The 18,591-nt window shown below is 43.4% G+C and overlaps 1 protein-coding gene across 4 annotated transcripts in view; it reads left to right on the forward strand.

Moving 5' to 3' along the window:
- The window catches only part of LOC147017168 (uncharacterized), a 120,613-nt gene that overhangs the window by 88,819 nt on the left and 13,203 nt on the right, over positions 1-18,591 (forward strand). Inside the window, exons 17-20 of one of the 4 annotated variants that reach the window (XM_085846601.1) lie at positions 7,885-8,127; positions 10,367-10,612; positions 13,508-13,554; positions 13,840-13,914. In XM_085846601.1, coding sequence (XP_085702727.1) covers positions 7,885-8,127; positions 10,367-10,612; positions 13,508-13,554; positions 13,840-13,914 — 611 coding nt within the window. Of the gene's footprint in view, positions 1-7,884; positions 8,128-9,964; positions 10,214-10,366; positions 10,613-13,507; positions 13,555-13,839; positions 13,915-18,591 lie in introns of those variants that run through there. The other 3 variants (XR_015049380.1, XM_085846602.1, XM_085846603.1) reach the window with 3 other exon arrangements.

The raw sequence follows: 18,591 nt of genomic DNA on the forward strand, positions 1-18,591 counted from the left end.
GGTGTGAGTTTGATTCCCATTGCTACTCTGCAGAAATTTCCCAACCCCCCCCCCCTCCCCAATGGAGTGGAGAACTGCCGGATTAATTATTGATAAAAATGGAAATCTACTCTTTGTTAAGGTTGCTGTAGCTCAAACAGTTATGGATGGATTCTGACTAAACTTGGTGGACAGATTGGGTGTGTGACGACAAATTGAGATTTTTGTGAAGATCTGGATACGAGAATTTTTAAAATTCTTCAAGTGGTCCTTCCCCATTGAAAGATGAGGCGGAAAACAATATGGAACACGATGTTTCTAGAAGTTGTGAATGGGTGATGACAAAACTTGGTGGATGAGTTTGGAGGTGACAAGAACAAGCAGATTTGATTTTTGGTGAGATACAAAACATAAACTGTTCAGCCTGGTGGAGGTATGTGCTGTTCTCGTTTTTATTTTTATTTTTTTGGTTTAAGAGTAGAGCTTATCCATTGCTTTGTTGATGGACCAATTCATCATCTTGTTTGGCAAAAATTCTGCTCGAGAAAGAGAAGAGAAGGGAAGGCAGACAAATTTACCCCTGCATAGAGTGCTTTAATCGCTACACTTCGTCCCTGTCCTCACGTCCCGCTCCACCCCTCCTTTGCCCCCCGTTCATCCTGATATCCCTTCCCGCTAGAAATCACACATAGTGACGGGCTTTGACAGGCTTCTCTGTTTTTTTTTGGGGGGGTTTTGTGTTTTTTTTCTTTTTCGTGTGGGGTGGTGGAGAAGGGAAAGAAAATAAATTTACCCGTTTGAAGGGTGCTTTGACCTCAGCGTTGCCCTGGTAAAAAATGGAAATTGTAATATCCTTTGCCACCACCACCAGGTGGCGCTACATGGTGCAAATTTACATCTATTATAATTTGCACACCCTCGTGTGAGGCTGCAGCCAAATAGCCTATGTTAACCCCCACACAAGGTTGTATTTGCACCCTGAGTTTGGAGTTGGTAACCTAAAAGATGTAGCCGAGCATAAGGAACAAAGAGAGCCAGACAGACATAAATAGGTCCAAGTGGTCTAAAGCTCAAAATGGTCAGGATCTAATCTGTCTGAATGGTGTTGAGGTCTGAGGGGTCTAAAAGGACTTGAGCGGTGTAATGGTCCATAGGTTCTCGGGGTCAAAAAGGTATGAAATGTCTAACGGGTGAAGGGATCTAAAGGTATCTAAAGTGTTAAAATGGTCTTAAAGGTAACATGGGTCCTCTGCGTCTTTTGGGTCTTCTGTGTCATCAGAGTATTTTGGGTCATCAGTTTCTTGTGTGTCCTCTGGGGACATTTGGGTCTTCGGGGCCTTCACGGTCTTCGTGGTCCTCTCGGAGTTTTGGGTCTTTTCTGTCCTTGTTGACTTTTTGGTCCTTGGGATATTTTGTGTTCTCAGGGTCTTGGGGGTCCTAAAGGGTATTCAACAGTTGAAGGGATCTCGGCAGTTGAAAGGGTTGAAAAGTACACTCCATGAGTACATAATTAGATATACGTGTGTGAAGTCAGATTGCAATTGATGTTCAAACGGTACGAAATTATGACGTGTAGTCACACGGCTTCATGGATGGACTGATCCTGTTTTTCCTTTTCCCTTCGGAATTTCAAAATGTTTATATTCATTTGTAATTACGCAGGAAGACAAACGTGAATAAGCAACATTGTCGCCAAAGGACATTTTGCCTGTGTTGCCACACGCACACGCACACGCACACGCACACACGCACACACGCACACACAAAGTTGTATTTGTACCCTGCGTTTGGAGTTTGTAACTTAAAAGGTGTGGCCATGCTTAAGGAACATAGATAGACAGACAGAGAGAGAGAGAGAGACAATGCAGTGTGTGTGCGTGCGTACATACATACATATACCATGACCCCGACATTCGTGGGGGATACATTCTGGGAAAATCCACGAATGTGGATGCATTATTTCAATGGGAAATGGGGGGATAGGTTCTGGGGATTTCCTCTCCCATGAAAAATCCGTGAATGGGGGGGGGGCATGAGTGTTTTGTAAATTGGTACAATGGAAACGAGGGGAAAACGTTATCGGTTTGCAGCGGTTCTTGGTTAATGAAAAAGGCTGAAAATGACGACACCACCAAAATTGGGGAATTGATACAATGAAGACTAGGGGGATGTAACGTTATCGGTTCGCGGGGGTTCTTGGTTCATGAAAAAGGCTGAAAATGACGACACCCCAAAAGTCTGGGAATTGATACAATGAAGATGAGGGGGATGTAACATTATCAGTTTGTGGGGGTTCCTGGTTTAAAGCGGAAAGTTTTAGAAGTTTAAAATGATTTCGACATCGAACGCACAATTAGTTATATTGAAGATGCTTACAAATAAAATAAAAAACGACACCTCCAGGTACCGTTTCCAATTAATTGAAGAATGCATTTTAAAGTCTCTCAACCATACTGTACCGTACCACAAAACGAAAAAAATAACATCATGTACCATTTCAATTTTTTACTCAACAAACACAGCACATGTAACTTTGCAAAATGCTGAAGATGATGATGATGATGAAGAAGATGAGGTGCGCCGGTTGTAATAAGTCTTGAAAGTTGATGTTACCTCCTGGTCAAGCAGCTGGATGAGGGAGGTTGTGTTTGGCAGGAGGGACATGACCTCAACGTTCGGGTGCACGCCATTCATGTCCGTGGGGTGGCTCGGAGCGTTGTCAAGCAGCAGGAGAACCTTGAACGAAAGGTTCTTTCCTGCCAGGTACCTCTCGACCTGAGGAACGAAAAAGTTATGGAACCAGTCCATAAAAAGTTCAGACGTTTTGGGCCCTGTTCTTTTTTCTGGTTTTCATCAATGATCTCTCCGACTCTCTGGAAAATCCTCTTTATCTCTTTGCTGATGACTCCACCCTCTGCTGTACCATCTGTCATCCCTCAGACTGGCAAGCAGCAGCTTCTTTGCTCTCTGCAGATATGGATAAAAATCACAAGCTCTGGTACAACATGTGGAACATGTCTTTCAATCCTGACAAATCTCACACTCTCACCATGTCTCTCCGAAAGGACCGTTTGGAAACCCCCCCCAATCTACTTTCTTAACAATCCGCTGTAAAAAGTCCTTTCATTAAAGCTTCTGGGTGTCACTGTCTGCCATGATCTTCCTTGGAAAGCCATATTTCCGACCTGGCCTCCAAAGCCAGTCGGGAATCCTCTGTCGTGCAAAGTCCTTCCTCAGCCCACCTGAGCTCCTGACCACATACAAAGCTTTCGTCTGCAGCCTGATGGAGTACTGCTCTCCCCTCTGAGCTGGTGTTCTGCTCTCCCCTCTGAGCTGGTGCTCCTGCTTCTCACCCTTCTTGGCTTCACGCTGAGGAAACTCAGGCATTTAGGACCATCGGTATCTCCAGCGGTGAAGCTGAGTCTTTGGGCCTCTTACTCTCACCACAGGCAGGCGGGTGGTCTTTCTGGCTTCTACCATCTCCTCTCCGGTCTCGCCCCCCCCCCCCATGCGATATTCTCCCACCATATTTCTGCAGGGCACTCAAGGTCCGCCAGCAAACCCCTTTTGGTAAAACTACGAAAATCACGAATCACTGCTCACCTTCACTCTTTCATTCCTCTTTTTTCCGTACCTTTGAAATAAACTCCCACACTCTCTTCATTCCCACTCTTCCCTCCAGGTCTTCAAAGCAGTTGTTCACCACCACCTCTTATCTTCCCCCATCCAAATCCTCGATCTTTTCTTCCCCGTTAATCCACCCCAAACCAACCTCCTTCAAATTCCCTGCTTTCCTTCCTGAAAGTCCCTGTAATGTCCATCTTGTTTACCCCCATGTTCCCCGCCCCATCCCTCTCCCTTCCACAGATCTCCTAATGCCTCTGTTCCCCACTGTTTTGTCCTTCCCTTTCCCACCCCTCTTGCCTCATGCTCCCCTTGCTGTGCGTTGTGTGTTGGCTCTCATACGAGACTTGACAATGTAGACAAATAAAAAAAAGACGTCACCGACGCCTTCTTGTACGTCCTCCAGTGCACGTGTAGCGCCTGCTTGTTTTTGTTCTTCAGCGCACGTGGGTTCAGGGAACTGTAGAGCATCATGGGCCTTACCATGAAGTCCCCTTCGTCGTTTGCACAGGGAAGGGATACCCAGTCCTTTGCGGCTTTGAAGTCGGCTGCTTTGCTCTCGTGCTCTGAGATGAGCATTCTGGTCAGCATCTTTTTCCAAAACAAACCAGTCTCATCAGCATTAACGACCTGCTCTGGCAGGTACCCCTTCTCGATGAAGGTTGCGAGTTCTGCAGAGAATGCCTTGGTCGCGTCGTGGTCCGCGGAGGCACACTCCCCTACGAGCTTGACGTTGCACAAATTCTATTGTGCCTTGAAGCGGTAGAACCACCCCCTGCTCGCTGTAAACTGGCTGGAGATGCCGCTTGTACTCGCCGTGCTCGTTCTTGCACCACCCGTGCCAGAGAGATGCTCGTGCAGGAGCTTCGCCCTCTCCCGTATCAGTAGTCCGCTTCAAGGCATACCCATTTGAGTGTTATCCTCGATCCTTGGGAGCCATTTTCAAAGAATTAATGGAGCGAGAGGCAACACACAGGTCAGAGCAACGGGACGAGAATGATGGCGATCCAGGACGTGGTGAGTAGTCTGCGCATTGTTTGGGGGGGAATTTTTTTATGGGTGATGCTGTATTCAGCAGCTGATATTAGATGTGAGTGATGCCGTTGTATAAGTAGTCCGTATTTAGCTAGCTGCTAATTACACTAATAGATATGCTGGACGTTTCCATTCTTTAACTCGCAGGACATGATGTATTTCCTATCTACAGGCAGATTATGCTGAGCATTTTAAAAACTAGTGCATGCCCGTAGATGCGTGGCCGTACGTGCAAACCCTCCCCCCTCCCCCGCCCCCCCCGCAAAAAAACTCAAACCGCGTGCCAGAAAAAACAACCACACAAGCCGTTCCTTCGCTTTCACGTGCCCGTACGTGTGTGGCTGTACGTGCAAAAAAAATATATATATAATATATATATATATACTTTAGGAGGCTGGTGTTGGCGCAGTGGTTAGGGCAGCGGCTTGGGATCCAAAAGGTCCTGAGTTCAAGCCCCGTTGGGCCACTGAATTAATACACCAGGGGGTTGACTCAGCCTGTCATCCTTCCGAGGTTGGCAAAATGAGTACCAGTGTACTGGGCCGGTGTATACCCTGGTTAAAATAGGTGTACCATATCCCTGTGTCATAAGAGGCGACCAGGGTTGCGTCAGGAAGAGCATCCGGCGTAAAACATGTGCCAAATCACTATGCGGATCATACGGATGATCCGCTGTGGCGACCCCTAACGGGAGCAGCCGAAAGAAGAAGAAGATATATATATATATATACATATATATATATATATATATATATATATATATATATATATATATATATATATATATATATATATATATATATATATACTTTAAAACCGCTTGCCAGAAACAACGACACAGGCCGTTCCTTCGCTCTCGCGTGGCCGTACATACAAAAAAAAAAACTTTCAAACCGCGTGTCAGAAACAACAACCACACCGTTCCTTCGCTCTCGCGTGTCCATATGTGCGTGGCCGTACATGCAAAAAAAAAAAAACTTTCAAACAAATACACAGGCCATTCCTTCGCTCTCATAAACGACGACTGGATTGGGGCATTGTGTTTATCTATAAATGCGGATAAGAAATAGAGAAATTATTAGAATACAGTAAGTCATCACTATGCAAAAGTAGTGCGTGCCCGTACGGAATGTTCACATCATTCCACGAATTATCGCTTGCATTGAAGTAACAACTGCTGTGATACTTACACACAGAGTTAATTAAAATCAAGTTTACCTCCCTGTCTTTGCTTGCCATGACATTCGCTGCCATTTACCATTGGCACTCCTACCCCACGGTAACTAAGGCACCGATCGATCCCCATCGTAACCAGCACGGCACGTGACGTCATCGTTGGCCGTGCACCGGCCTACGCAGCCACGCCCACGCAGCAACGTGTCCTGTGATTGGTAACTAAATGGCGCATCGGCCACGCCTACGCAGCACGTGTCCTGTCATTGGTTGGTATATAAATGGCCATAACTTGGGAATCACTTGTCCGATTAATATCAAATCTTAAAGGCACATCCTCAGGTCCCCAGCAATATAGCTGGAAAGTTTCAATTAGATCGGACCAGTGGTTGTCGGGAAACAGCGGTCACAGACACACACACACACACACACACACACACACACACACACACACACACACACACACACACACACACACACACACACACACACACACACACACACACACACACACACACACACACACACACACTGCTGGAATTATAGATCGATGAAATGAGGTCAATGAGATGACAAATTAAGGGGTTGAATTCAGACTGCAGAGCAATGAGTAAGGAAGCCCGTCGTTGTGAATCGTTTTTACCACCAAATTGAGATGTATTTCGTTGGCAAGCAGGTTGAGTGGAGCTGAATTCCTTAACACTTCCAGAGGCCACACCATTTTGACAATTGGAAACAAAAAGAAGTTGTGCACTTTTTTTGATAAATTATTTTTGGAACAATTTTTCTTCAATAAATAAATAATAATAAAAATCGTCTCCATGTACATTGTACACACCTTTATCTCGTTAGCACCTCTTGATAAACAACATCGCTGAGGAAACGGCGCTTCTTCTTTGTTTCCTCGTCCAGGACAAGAATACGGAGGCTTTTAATGGCCAATTATTCAATTAGCGCCAACGTATTTTGCCTTTGCGCAAGGAAAAACACGAAGAGGAGAGGAGAGGAGAGAAAAAACCCGTAATGGCGAACGCGGCTGAGTTTCTCTTCCCCATCGACCACGGCTACGCAGCAACGCTTCCTGTCATTGGTTGATATAAAATGGCCGCAGCAACGGTTCCTGTCATTGGTTGGTAAATATATGGCCATAACTTGGGAAGCACTTCTCCGATTAATATCAAACCTTGAAAAGGCACATCCTCAGGTCCCCAGCAATATATCTGGCAAGTTTCAATTAGATCGAAACAGCGGTCACACACACACACACACACACACACACACACACACACACACACACACACACACACACACACACACACACACACACACACACACACACACACACACATTGCTGGAATTATAGATAGATGTAACAGCTCAGATGATTCTGTTTGTAGAAAGATAGTGATTTACACGAAGATACACTGAATGTTTCCATTGAGTAATGGTGACCAAGTAATTACTGGATACATCAATAGATGCTGTTCGTGTTTCCATTCTGTAAGTAACTCGTGGGGGATGGTGTCGCGGGGAATGACGTGTTACACTGGTGAGACGTCCCGCAAAACTATGTTTATGCCGCGAAGCAACAATACATTACAGACAGTACCATATGCTTAAAGTGCACATGGTGAGACGTCCTGCAAAAATGTGTTTATCCCATGAAGTTCCAATACATGTACAGGAAGCAGGTCATGTTCGTGGCTCGTGGTAAAAAAAAATATATCGCTGAGAAAACCACGACTGTGTGGGGCAATTTCCCGTGAATGTCGGAGCATGCCGCAAATTATCAACCACGAATACGTGAAATCCGTGAATATTGGGGTCTGGGTGTATATTATCTCTTCTTGTTTATATTTTTTTTTTCTTCTTCGCCCATGTGTACATGAGGATGTGAGAGCGAGCGAGCCGCACTTGGTTGATCTTTTGAGCTCATGAAGTGTTTTTGTTACATTGAGCACTTGGCATGCACCTTTTGGCATGTTTTTGTTACATTGAGCACCTTTTGAGCACTTGGCATGCCTTTCTCCAGCTAATACATTGTTGTTGTTTTGTGTGTTTTTCTTCCAACAGTGATGATAACTTGAGCACCTCTGATCAGAGGGTTCTACAAAAGCGGCCCAGGTCAACCGTGAAGGTTGGAGTTCGGAAATCCAAAAGTCAGAGCAAAAGCCAAGAATCGTTCAATCGCATCCACAATCAAAAGGAACGGAAGGCGAGATCTGCAAAGGTTTTTGAAGAGCAAGAGGAAGAAGAGATATATTTCTCAAGTACCAATTCCACGTCCATGGATGAAAATCGCAGTTTGGAGTCCGAGTGAGTTAAGATGAGAAAACAAGGCATTCCCCACCCATGTCTAAGATTTGTTTTTTCTCTCTCTCTCTCTCTCTCTCTCTCTCTCTCTCTCTCTCTCTCTCTCTCTCTCTCTCTCTCTCTCTCTCTCTCTCTCTCTCTCTCTCTCTCTCTCTCTCTCTCTCTCTCTCTCTCTCTCTCTCTCTCTCTCTCTCTCTCTCTCTCTCTCTCTCTCTCTCTCTCTCTCTCTCTCTCTGTCTCTGTCTCTCTCTCTCTCTGTCTCTCTCTCTCTCTCTCTCTCTCTCTGTCTCTCTCTCTCTCTGTCTCTGTCTCTCTCTCTCTCTGTCTCTGTCTCTCTCTCTCTCTGTCTCTGTCTCTCTCTCTCTCTCTCTGTCTCTCTCTCTCTCTCTCTGTCTCTCTCTCTCTCTCTCTCCTTTTTATGTTTTTGTTTGCATGTCATGAAAATGTTGTTTCATATTGGTTACCCCTGCCACCGAAGGTGGACGGAGGTTATATTTTCACCCCTGTCTGTCTTTGTTTGTGAACAAAATATCTCCAAAAGTTGAGGACGGATTCTGACGAAACTTGGTGGGCAGTTTGGGTATGTAATGAGGAAGAATTGATTCTATTTTGGTGAAGATCTAAACGGTCCGAAAGGACCGTTTAGAAAATCCCCCCATCCACTTTCTCAACAATCCTCTGGAAGAAGTCCTTTCTTTCAAGCTTCTGGGTTTCACTATCTGCCATGACCTTTCCTGGGAAAGCCACATTTCAAACCTCGCCTCCAAAGCCAGTCGCCGACTGGGAATCCTCTGTCATGCAAGGTCCTTCCTCGGCCCACCTGAGCTCCTGACCACTTACAAAGCTTTTGTCTGCAGCCTGATGGAGTACTGCTCTCCCCTCTGGGCTGGTGCTCCTGCCTCCCACCTTTCTCGGCTTCACGCTGTAGAAACCAAGGCATTTTGGATCATTGGCATCTCCCTCAATGAGGCTGAGTCTTTGGGCCTCTCACTCAATCACCGCAGGTTGGTCGGTGGTCTTTATGTCTTCTACCGTCTCCTCTCCAGCCTCGCCCCCTTGCTCTCTCTGCGATTTGTCCCCACCACATTTCTGCAGGGCGCTCAAGGTCCGCCAACAACCCCCTTCTGGTAAAACTACCAAAATCACGAATCACTGCTCACCTTCACTCTTTCATTCCTATTTTTTCCCGCCTTTGGAATAAACTCCCTCACTCTATTCATTCCCATTCTTCCCTCCAGGCCTTCAAAACAGCTGTTCACCACCAACTCTTATCATCCCCCATCCAAATCCTCGATCTTTTCTACCCCCGATAATCCACCCAAGCCCACCTCCTTCAAATTCCCTGCTTTCCTTCCTGAAAGTCCCTGTAATGTCCATCTTCCATTTCCCATGTTCCCCGTTCCATCCCTCTCCCTTCCACAGATCTCCAAATGTCTCTGTTCCCCACTATTTTGTCTTTCCCACTCCCTCCCCTCCTGTCTCGTGCCCCCCTTGATATGCGTTGTGTGTTAGCTCTCATACGCGCCTCGACAAGGTATACAAAAAAAAAAAAGATCCGAATTCGATCAGAGACTATAAGTGATTCTTCACCATTGAAAGATAGGGCCAAAAACAACATCTAGCCAGGGTATCTCAAAAAGTTTGGACAGATTCGGATGAAACTTGGTGGATGAGTTGGTTCGATGACAAGAAAAATTTGATTACGTTTTGTATCCCATCGTTCGGCCCAATCTGGATTTGGACCTGTTCTAAAATACTAAAATGTAAACTAATCAGCCTGGCAGAGGTATGTGCTCTTCCAAATGCCCTTCTAGATGTGATATTGTTTTTCTTCCAACAGTAATGATAACTCAAGCATTTCTGATCTGAGGGTTCTTCAAAAGCGGCCCAGGTCAACCGTAAAGGCTGGAGTTCGGAAACCCAAAGGTCAGAGCAAGAACCAAGAAGTATTTAATTACCATCGCAGTCAATGGCAACAGAAGGCAAGCTCTGCAAAGGTTTTTTAAGGAAAGCAACAGGAAGAGGAGATGTATTTGGCAAGCACCAGTTCCACATCCATGATGGATGAAAATCACGAATTGGAGTCTGAGTTAAAATGAGACAAGGCATTGCCCAACACCGCTCAAGATTTTTTGTTGTTGTTGTTGTTGTTGTTGTTGTTGTTCTTTCTACTTTTCATCTTTCTGTTTTCATGTCATGAAAATGTTTCACACTGGTTGTGAATTTGTTTTTCTTCCAACAGTAATGATAACTCGAGCATCCCTGATCAGATGGTTCTTCAAAAGCGGCCCAGGTCAACCGTAAAGACTGGAGCTCGGAAACCCAAAGGTCAGAGCAAGAACCAAGAAGTATTTAATCACCGTCGCAGTCATAGGCAACAGAAGGCGAGTTCTGCAAAGGTTTTTGAAGAGCAACAGGAAGAGGAGATGTATTTGGCGAGCACCAGTTCCACATCTACTTTGGATGAAGATCACGATTTGGAGTCTGAGTGAGTTAAGATGTGATGACTAGGCATTCCCCCCCACCTATGCTCAAGATTCTCTCCTCCCTCTTTCTCTCCCTCTTTCTTTCTTTCTTTCTTTCTCCCCCCCCCCCCCCCATTAGTGTTCTCCGCAACTGCCTGCTGGATTGACACAAATTTTTCACCATCCGTGTGACTACTCATGTAGAATGTTTTAAAGATAATTATGACATCATAGGTCATGTGTGTCATCCATGTTGGAAAAAAGGAAAAACTTTTGACCACTGTATCTCCAAAACCACTCCATGGAAAAAATTGAAACTTGGCACATGTCAAGTCTCACCATGGAGAGTAAGTGATTTTCTGTTTTCAATGACATCATAATTGCATACATGCAACGCTACATCCAATCCGTATGAAAATTTTTGAGCGTCATTGAGGGATAAATTGGTCAACAGGAAAAAAAAAAATGCTGTCGTCGGTTATGTGGTTCAGCAACCATATACAGTATTTTTGTTTTTTTAACCTTAAAAAAATCTTCTCCGAAATGGCTGAACAGATCGAGGCGAAACTTTACAGGTATGAACACCGAGCCATGAGGACCAAATAGTTCCCAACCTGTCATAGGTCACATGGTTTGGCAATCATATTGGATTTACCCTGAAATCTTCAAAATCATCTTCTCCACAACGGCTGTTCAAATCGAGTGGAAACTTCACACAAGTTCCCCAAGCCTTGGGGATACCAGTGAGTTTATGAATAATTGATGTCCACACGGTTTGGTAGCCATATTGGATAGAAAAACGCACCTTTATCAGATTAACAAGAAATGTCACAAATGTGATCCCTTACCTAATTTAGAAGCACAGTGTAAATTTATAATGTCATAGGTCATGTGGTTCGGCAGTCATTTTGGATTGAAAATAAAAGCCTTCGTGTCCAGAACAGCTTACCAGATCAATCCAAAACTCGGCACACATAATCTTATCGCCTTAGGGATACCACGGCGTTCACAAATAATTAATAGGTCACATGGTCTGGCAGCCATATTGGATTGAATGAAGATCTTTAAAAATGTTTGTTTCTCTTGAAGTGCTTCATCAATCTACGTGAACTTTCAAAATTATGATCTCGTACTGATGGGGGAATATACATTTTAAATATCAACCTGATCGGACACATGGTCTGACAGCCAGAATTATTTAAGTTCTTGAATCCGAGGTTAAAAAAATTATTTTTTTTGAATAAGGCTCCCTTGGCTGTGCCTGGATGGATTTGATGGTGGAGGAGCAGCAGCTGAAATATGAATTCTATCCAGGTTTCTCCTGATAACTTCATCTTTGCTTTTAGCTTGTTCGGGTTCCTCGTGATGACTTGTGTGAAGTTTCCACTCGATTTGAACAGCCGTTGTGGAGAAGATGATTTTGAAGATTTCAGGGTAAATCCAATATGATTGCCAAACCATGTGACCTATGACAGGTTGGGAACTATTTGGTCCTCATGGCTCGGTGTTCATACCTGTAAAGTTTCGCCTCGATCTGTTCAGCCATTTCGGAGAAGATTATTTAGTCTTCCATTTGATTTGAATTTAATTTTTTTTAATCCCATTCTGAATTCAATTGGATAAAGAGGACGTGATGGGGCAGGTGTCCGATCAAAGGGTACTTCTTGGTGCCCGGTCATCACCGCCAACAGTTATAAAGTGGCAGTTCTAGTTTTAAGAGCATACATCAAAAGGTTCACACAAGTGAACGGAGGAACGGAGGTGTTCAACGGAGGAAATTGAATTTTTACCGCATTTACATGACCATTTGATATAGTATATATTACTTGTATGACGCACACCCCCTCAGAACTTTCATGGTGAATTTAACAAAGCCTAATGCCCAGAGCTGATGTCACTTCCTCCCGTTGCAAAGTTAGTATCATTGTAATTGCTTCAGCGTTTATTGTGCTCGACTGGTGAAGAAAATGTACAATTTGGCATTTTAACGACCTCTCGGTTTATACTTCGTCAATCTATTCTGGCATCTTTATCAGCCTTGGTTGTTGTGAAAACACTCGAACGTGAACAAAAGCTACTTTGTAAAGGCTTATGAATGTACTCCAAAGCAGAATTTTCAAAGTACAATTTGTACACATTTACCTCGGACGTGTAGATAGACGTAATGACAAATTTGCCACCAGAAGAGTTGGCATGCACGGAGTCCTTCTCATGACTGTGTGGGGTGAGTATTCTCTGAATACCATCTAGTTCTTTCTGCCTTTTGTCCTTCAAATTTATTGATTTTTTTCCCCTTTTTTGTGGGGACATCTTCAAAGATCATGACCATGGATAGCCACCCAACAGGAGCAATGTGGAATGATCTCAATCCTTATACATTGCCCCTGTTGGGTAGTTATCAATGGTCATGCCTTGTGAAGATATCCCCACAAAAAAAGGGAATCGATAAATGAAAAGTACAAAACACGGACAGAATACCATGTGAACGTGTTTGTATTTTCACAAGTTCCCATGAACGTTGGTCCAGGACAACACCATTTTTGCTTTAATGGCTTCATCGGCAAGGCAAAGCGGTCAATACGACGCTTTTCAAATTAAATAATTAAAACTGACTTGAAGCCAAAGGACACGATGGATGCAAGTGTGCTGAAATCGCAAATCCCTTTACAGGCATCTGTGGAAGGAAACAAAGATCAGGAAATGGATTGTTGTGGTATCGGTGTTTACCCCTTGTTATTGTATTATAATAAATATGATCGTCCACTAGTCAGCTTACTCTGACTTGAAATGGCTGAAAGCTCTTCTGAATGACGCTTCAATGATTTATTTTGTGTCTTGGGGTGAAAAGTCTCTCGGTGTAACGTCCTTGAGTAACATTATTTCTTTCACCCTTTCTCACACTGCTGTGCATGCCACAGGACAATGCTTAGCAGCCCTGGACCAAGTCACAACCCCAAGCGGCCTGGTATTTATTTCTCAACAACTTGAAACGCATGCACTTTTGTTTTGAAGAGCTGAAATGGTGTCCTGCCTTTTGGGGTCGGCATTTTTGCCATTTTGTGCCTTGTCCCAATTTTCATGCGTGTTTGGTTTGTGCTTACCCCATCTCGAATATCACTGAAATGTCCTTTTGAACTCGGACCTTAGTTTTACCTTCATTGCCTGATGGATTTGGAATGTGCAAACTTGTATTCATGTCTCTTGCCTTCTTCCACCGTTTCATAATCGTTTTTATTCTGTTCACAATCAGCGTCAAAATTTAATTTCCCATCGGAAGACGAGTCTACGGGTTCCAGCCAACATCAGCTCCACACACAAAAGATATGCAAGTTTTGCACTTTAACAAATACATTGAGGTGTCCTACATGATAATGCTTAGAGGCCAATGAACAAAGTTATCATAAGTTGATCAGAAATATCATAACATGGACTCTGACTGGTGAAAGAAAGTCGCTCTGGTATCGCCATATTCGGCAGTCATTGCTGAGCTGAAAAAAAATACTTCGGATATTGTTAAAACTCGGTCGCAAAGCATCCATAGAAATGGTTTAAACCCTGTATCCGAAACGTCACTCTTCGGCTCTGCCAACCAAACGATGGTGTTTATTTTATTTTTATTTTTTAATGAATTGCAAGTCCATAAATAGGCAAACTTCATGTGAAATTTGAACCTGTGATCCCAGAATCACAAGCAAAGTGCCCAGATGGAAACACTACACAGGTCATCGAAATGTGCCACCTCCAGGTGATAGCGCAGGTTAATCCCATGCTTTACGAAATGCTGAGGAATACCACAGAGTGGCCTGAAAGTCACTTTACCCCTCCCCAGACATTCTCTCTCTTATTCTCTCTCTCTCAAACTCTTATTCAGCATTTATTCTCAAACTCTTAATATCCAGCTTTGATTCTGCAGTACTTATGATAATTAATCAGTCATTATAGCTCTGATGGAGCACATGCACATACAATGACTGAATTATTTTCAGTACAGTACTGCACAATAAAACCTGGATATGTAGAGTTCAAGAACAAATGCTTTACTGGAAAGGGGGTAAAGGGACTTTCAGGCCACCCTCTACATTTTGCTAATTATGTCGGCAAAAAGTCGAATGATGGCTTTTTCTCCTGAAAGTTGAAAACTAAGCTTCCTGGGAAGTGAAGTCAAGTTATTCTGCTGTGGGTATTGGCTGCTCTTCGGATCAAGATAATTATCAAACCATCCTAAGAGTGATCAAAAAGGGAGAGCGTGTGCGTGTGTGTGTGCGTGTGGTTTTTTTTTTTTCTTTTCAGTAGATAAACCTAACTTTCAAACTCCACAGACACTACTCTTGACAAAGTCGAGTATCCATCTGTCGTTATCATGGGACCGAGTCTAATTCTGAAGATTGTTCTTGCTCACGCAGAATTTCAGGACACAATTCTCAGGAACAAACTGCCTTTTGTGACCAGTTTGCCTTGATTAGCCCTCTTCCTGTCGTACTTTGGTTCCCCTTTCTGTGTTTTTTGGGCCATTTCAGTATGTTAAGGTGTTCTGTCATCATTTGCTTGCCAAATACCAAGAAACATGAGCAAGATGAAATGTTCTTTCTTCGGTTTCCTCAACTCACCACCGTGTGGACACAACGAGCAGGGGATGAATGAGCGAATTGGGAAAGATGTTAAATTTCATGCAAGAGGGTTGAGTTGGGTGAGGTAAGGTGAACTCTGTTCAATGAGGATATAAAAGAATGAAGGTGGGAACGTAAGATGCGAGATTGGCAGTGACCCAACTGCTTTTGAAGCCCTGCAGGGAAGAATTGGACGAAGCCAATGATTGTTTCCATTTCTGGTTAATCTCCGCCATCGAAGATGGACGGAGGTTACTGTTTTCACCCCTGTCTGTTTGTTACTTACGAAATCTAAAGATTTCGTAAGTATATTGATGACTTCCGTTTCTGTTTGTTTGTTTGTTATCTTGCCAAAACAAAGTTTTTGCAAGATATGTTCATCAGCTTGTATGTTTTTTTTTGTTTGTTTGTCTGTAATCACGTATAAAAAATTCTGCAGATCACAGTTATCATCGGAAATTTTTCTAACTTCGCATATCAGAGGCCTATAGAGGTCCCTTTCAGCGCACAAAATTTTGAAGGTCAAGGTCAAAGGTCAAGGTCACTTTGTCGCAAATCAGGGGAGTCGACGAAACCCTTATTTTTTGAGTAATTTTGATCGGATCGTCTTCAAACTTCATGGGAATATAGTTCATGGTCTGGTGCTCAGCTGATTAAATTTTGGTGGCGATTGGCCTTGACCTTCAGATGTTTTTTTTTTTGTTTGTTTTTTTTTTGTCTGTAATCACGTATAAATCACTCTGCAGAACACAGTTATCATTGGAAAATTTTGTAACTTCGCATATCAGAGGCCTATAGAGGTCCCTTTCAGCGCATGAAATTTTGAAGGTCAAGGTCAAAGGTCAAGGTCACTTTGTCGCAAATCAGGGGAGTCGACGAAACCCTTATTTTTTGAGTAATTTTCATCGAATCGTCTCCAAACTTTATGGGAATGTAGTATATGGTCTGGCGCTCAGCTGATTAATTTTTGGTGGCGATTGGCCTTGACCTTCATGGTTAGCACCTGAGGTCAAACATATTTGACCCCAAGGTCAAATTTTCAAGTTTTAGGAACCATATCGTGTAGTACCTCAAATTGAACACCTCGATGAGTGCTTTCTGTTTCTGTCAAGCTTGAGACATTATGACGTCATTTGGTGACGTTATGAGGCAAACATATATTTTTCATGGTTACTCTGTAGAACGATTCTCATCGGAATCTCTCGTAGGCAGATATTCCTCAAGGAGTCGCTCCTGGTGGATAGCAGCTCTGTTCACCTCAGTGTGATCTTAAAGAAGTCACACATGGTCACCTTTTGGCAAGATATGGATCACCCTGCGGGTGACATTGGTTTTTTTTTGTTTGTTTGTTTGTAGGCACGATAACTCGAGAACGGAAGAAGCTACCAATGTCAAATTACACCACACGATTCAGGAGAGTGGTGGCTAGCGCTGATTAGATTTTGGTCAAAATTGGTCGAAGGTCAAGGTCACAGTGAGGTCAAACATCCAAAACATTCGATTTTTGATGGTTTGGTGCAGAATCATCGTAGAAACTTCTGGTTTGCGTCGCTACCTTCTCTAGAGACAGCTTTTATTAGACAAGGTCAGAGGTCAAGTTGACGATTTCGTAAGTACCAGTCTATGACTGCTTGTTTGTTTGTTTGTTTGTGAACAGTATTACGGAAAAATTCCTAGACGGATTTTGACGAAACTTGGTGGGGGGATTAGGTGTGGTCCAAGGATCATGCCATTAGATTTTGGACTTGGTACAAAGTCCAATATGGCCGCTATGGTGGCCATTTTGAAAAAATATTTGAATTTTTGTTTTTGCATTTCTACATGTTTTAAGTGATTTCCAACCCCCCCCCCTTAAAAAAAAAATTGTCAGAGAGAAAAAAAAAACTTTGCACCTTTTTCAAAAAAATTTCGATTTTATTCTTTTGGCATTTCTACATGCGCGTCGATCTAGTTTAGTTTATTCAATCGTGGTTCAGTAGAGTCTGATCCGTTTTGACCTACAATAAATGGGATATCAGGTTCACTTAAGTGACCCAGCAGTATTGGCGGCGGAGGTTTTGCACTCTATCGAGTGCTCCCCCTCCAGTTTAAATACATGTTTTTGTTTTTTTTAATTTTTTTGGAAGGCCTCTGCTATTTATGAATTTTACAGAACTACCAGTCCTCTTGAAATTCTACAATTCCAAAGCAAATCAAAAGGGAGAATTTGACTGTAGCATTATTGTGCTGAAAGTGTTGCATCAGGAAGTATGCAGCCTTTTTGCCGTGTTTTGATATTCATTAAGGAATAGCGCCGGTAACCCTGTGTTTTCATCCCCACATATACCGTCAGCATTATATGGCATATGCCTGGTGTTGGCTTTATGGTTAGGGTGGTGGGCTTTGGATCCTAAGGTCCTGAGTTCAAATCACCCTCAGCTGTTGAATTAATACCAGGTGGGGTTGACTCTGCCTGTCATCCTTCCGAGGTCGGCAAAATCAGTGCCAGCATGCTGGCATACCATGTCGGAGTGGTGACCTGTCCAGGATTGTGCCAAATTGCCAAGGAGACCGCTTAAGCAGCATCAACGCTCTGCACAGAGTATGGTCCCTATCTCCTATCATATGGCATATCTCGATTGTACAGGGAGGCTGACTATCTGGAATGAGTCATGCTGCAGATAAGGAGACAGGAATTGTGACTCCACAGGCAAAGCCAAACACCTTGATGTGAATGGTATCCTTTATACTGAGATTCAAATATTGGAGACAGATCAAGGTACAGCCTTTGCCAAAAGTAATGGTGAATTAATTTGGCATTGATAATCTGGCCTCGTGACTGCCGAGCTCACCAGCTGATTGAGGGATGTTGATGAAGAGTATTTAAAATCTGCTTAATGAGAACAAACTAGAATTATACGATATTGGGAAGGTGAAAGATGGGTGTATCATCCAACACAGTTACATCATTGGCAACAAATTGCTTTCCTTAAAACTTAACAAGAAGCATCTTTTAATGCTATTGTCTACTTCAGGAAATCTGTTCACCACTCAGTGATGTAATGGTTAGAGCATTCGCTCTGAGTCTGGAAGGTCGCCGGTTTCAATCCCAGCTGAGTCGTACCAAAGACTTTAAAAAGGGTGTGTGTTGCTTCCTTGTTTGATGCTCAGCATGTAAGGAAAGAGCATTGACAAACAACCATACTTTGGCAACCGTTGCACAGGCTTGATGGGCCTCATGACCCCTTCCTGTGTTGAAGGTCCTTGTAATGGAACTCGTATTCATTATTATCCCCCGCCAACCAACGGAGTTGGCGGGGGATATAGAAATGGGTTCCGTCCGTCACATTTCGTTTCCGGAGCTTAACTACAAATCCCCTCAAGATATATTTACGAAATTTGGTACACATATCGAG

The sequence above is a fragment of the Eptatretus burgeri genome, chromosome 11, assembly GCF_056783735.1.
Source record: "Eptatretus burgeri isolate ZD-2024b chromosome 11, Ebu_testis_v1, whole genome shotgun sequence".
NCBI classification, from domain to species: Eukaryota; Metazoa; Chordata; class Myxini; order Myxiniformes; family Myxinidae; genus Eptatretus; species Eptatretus burgeri.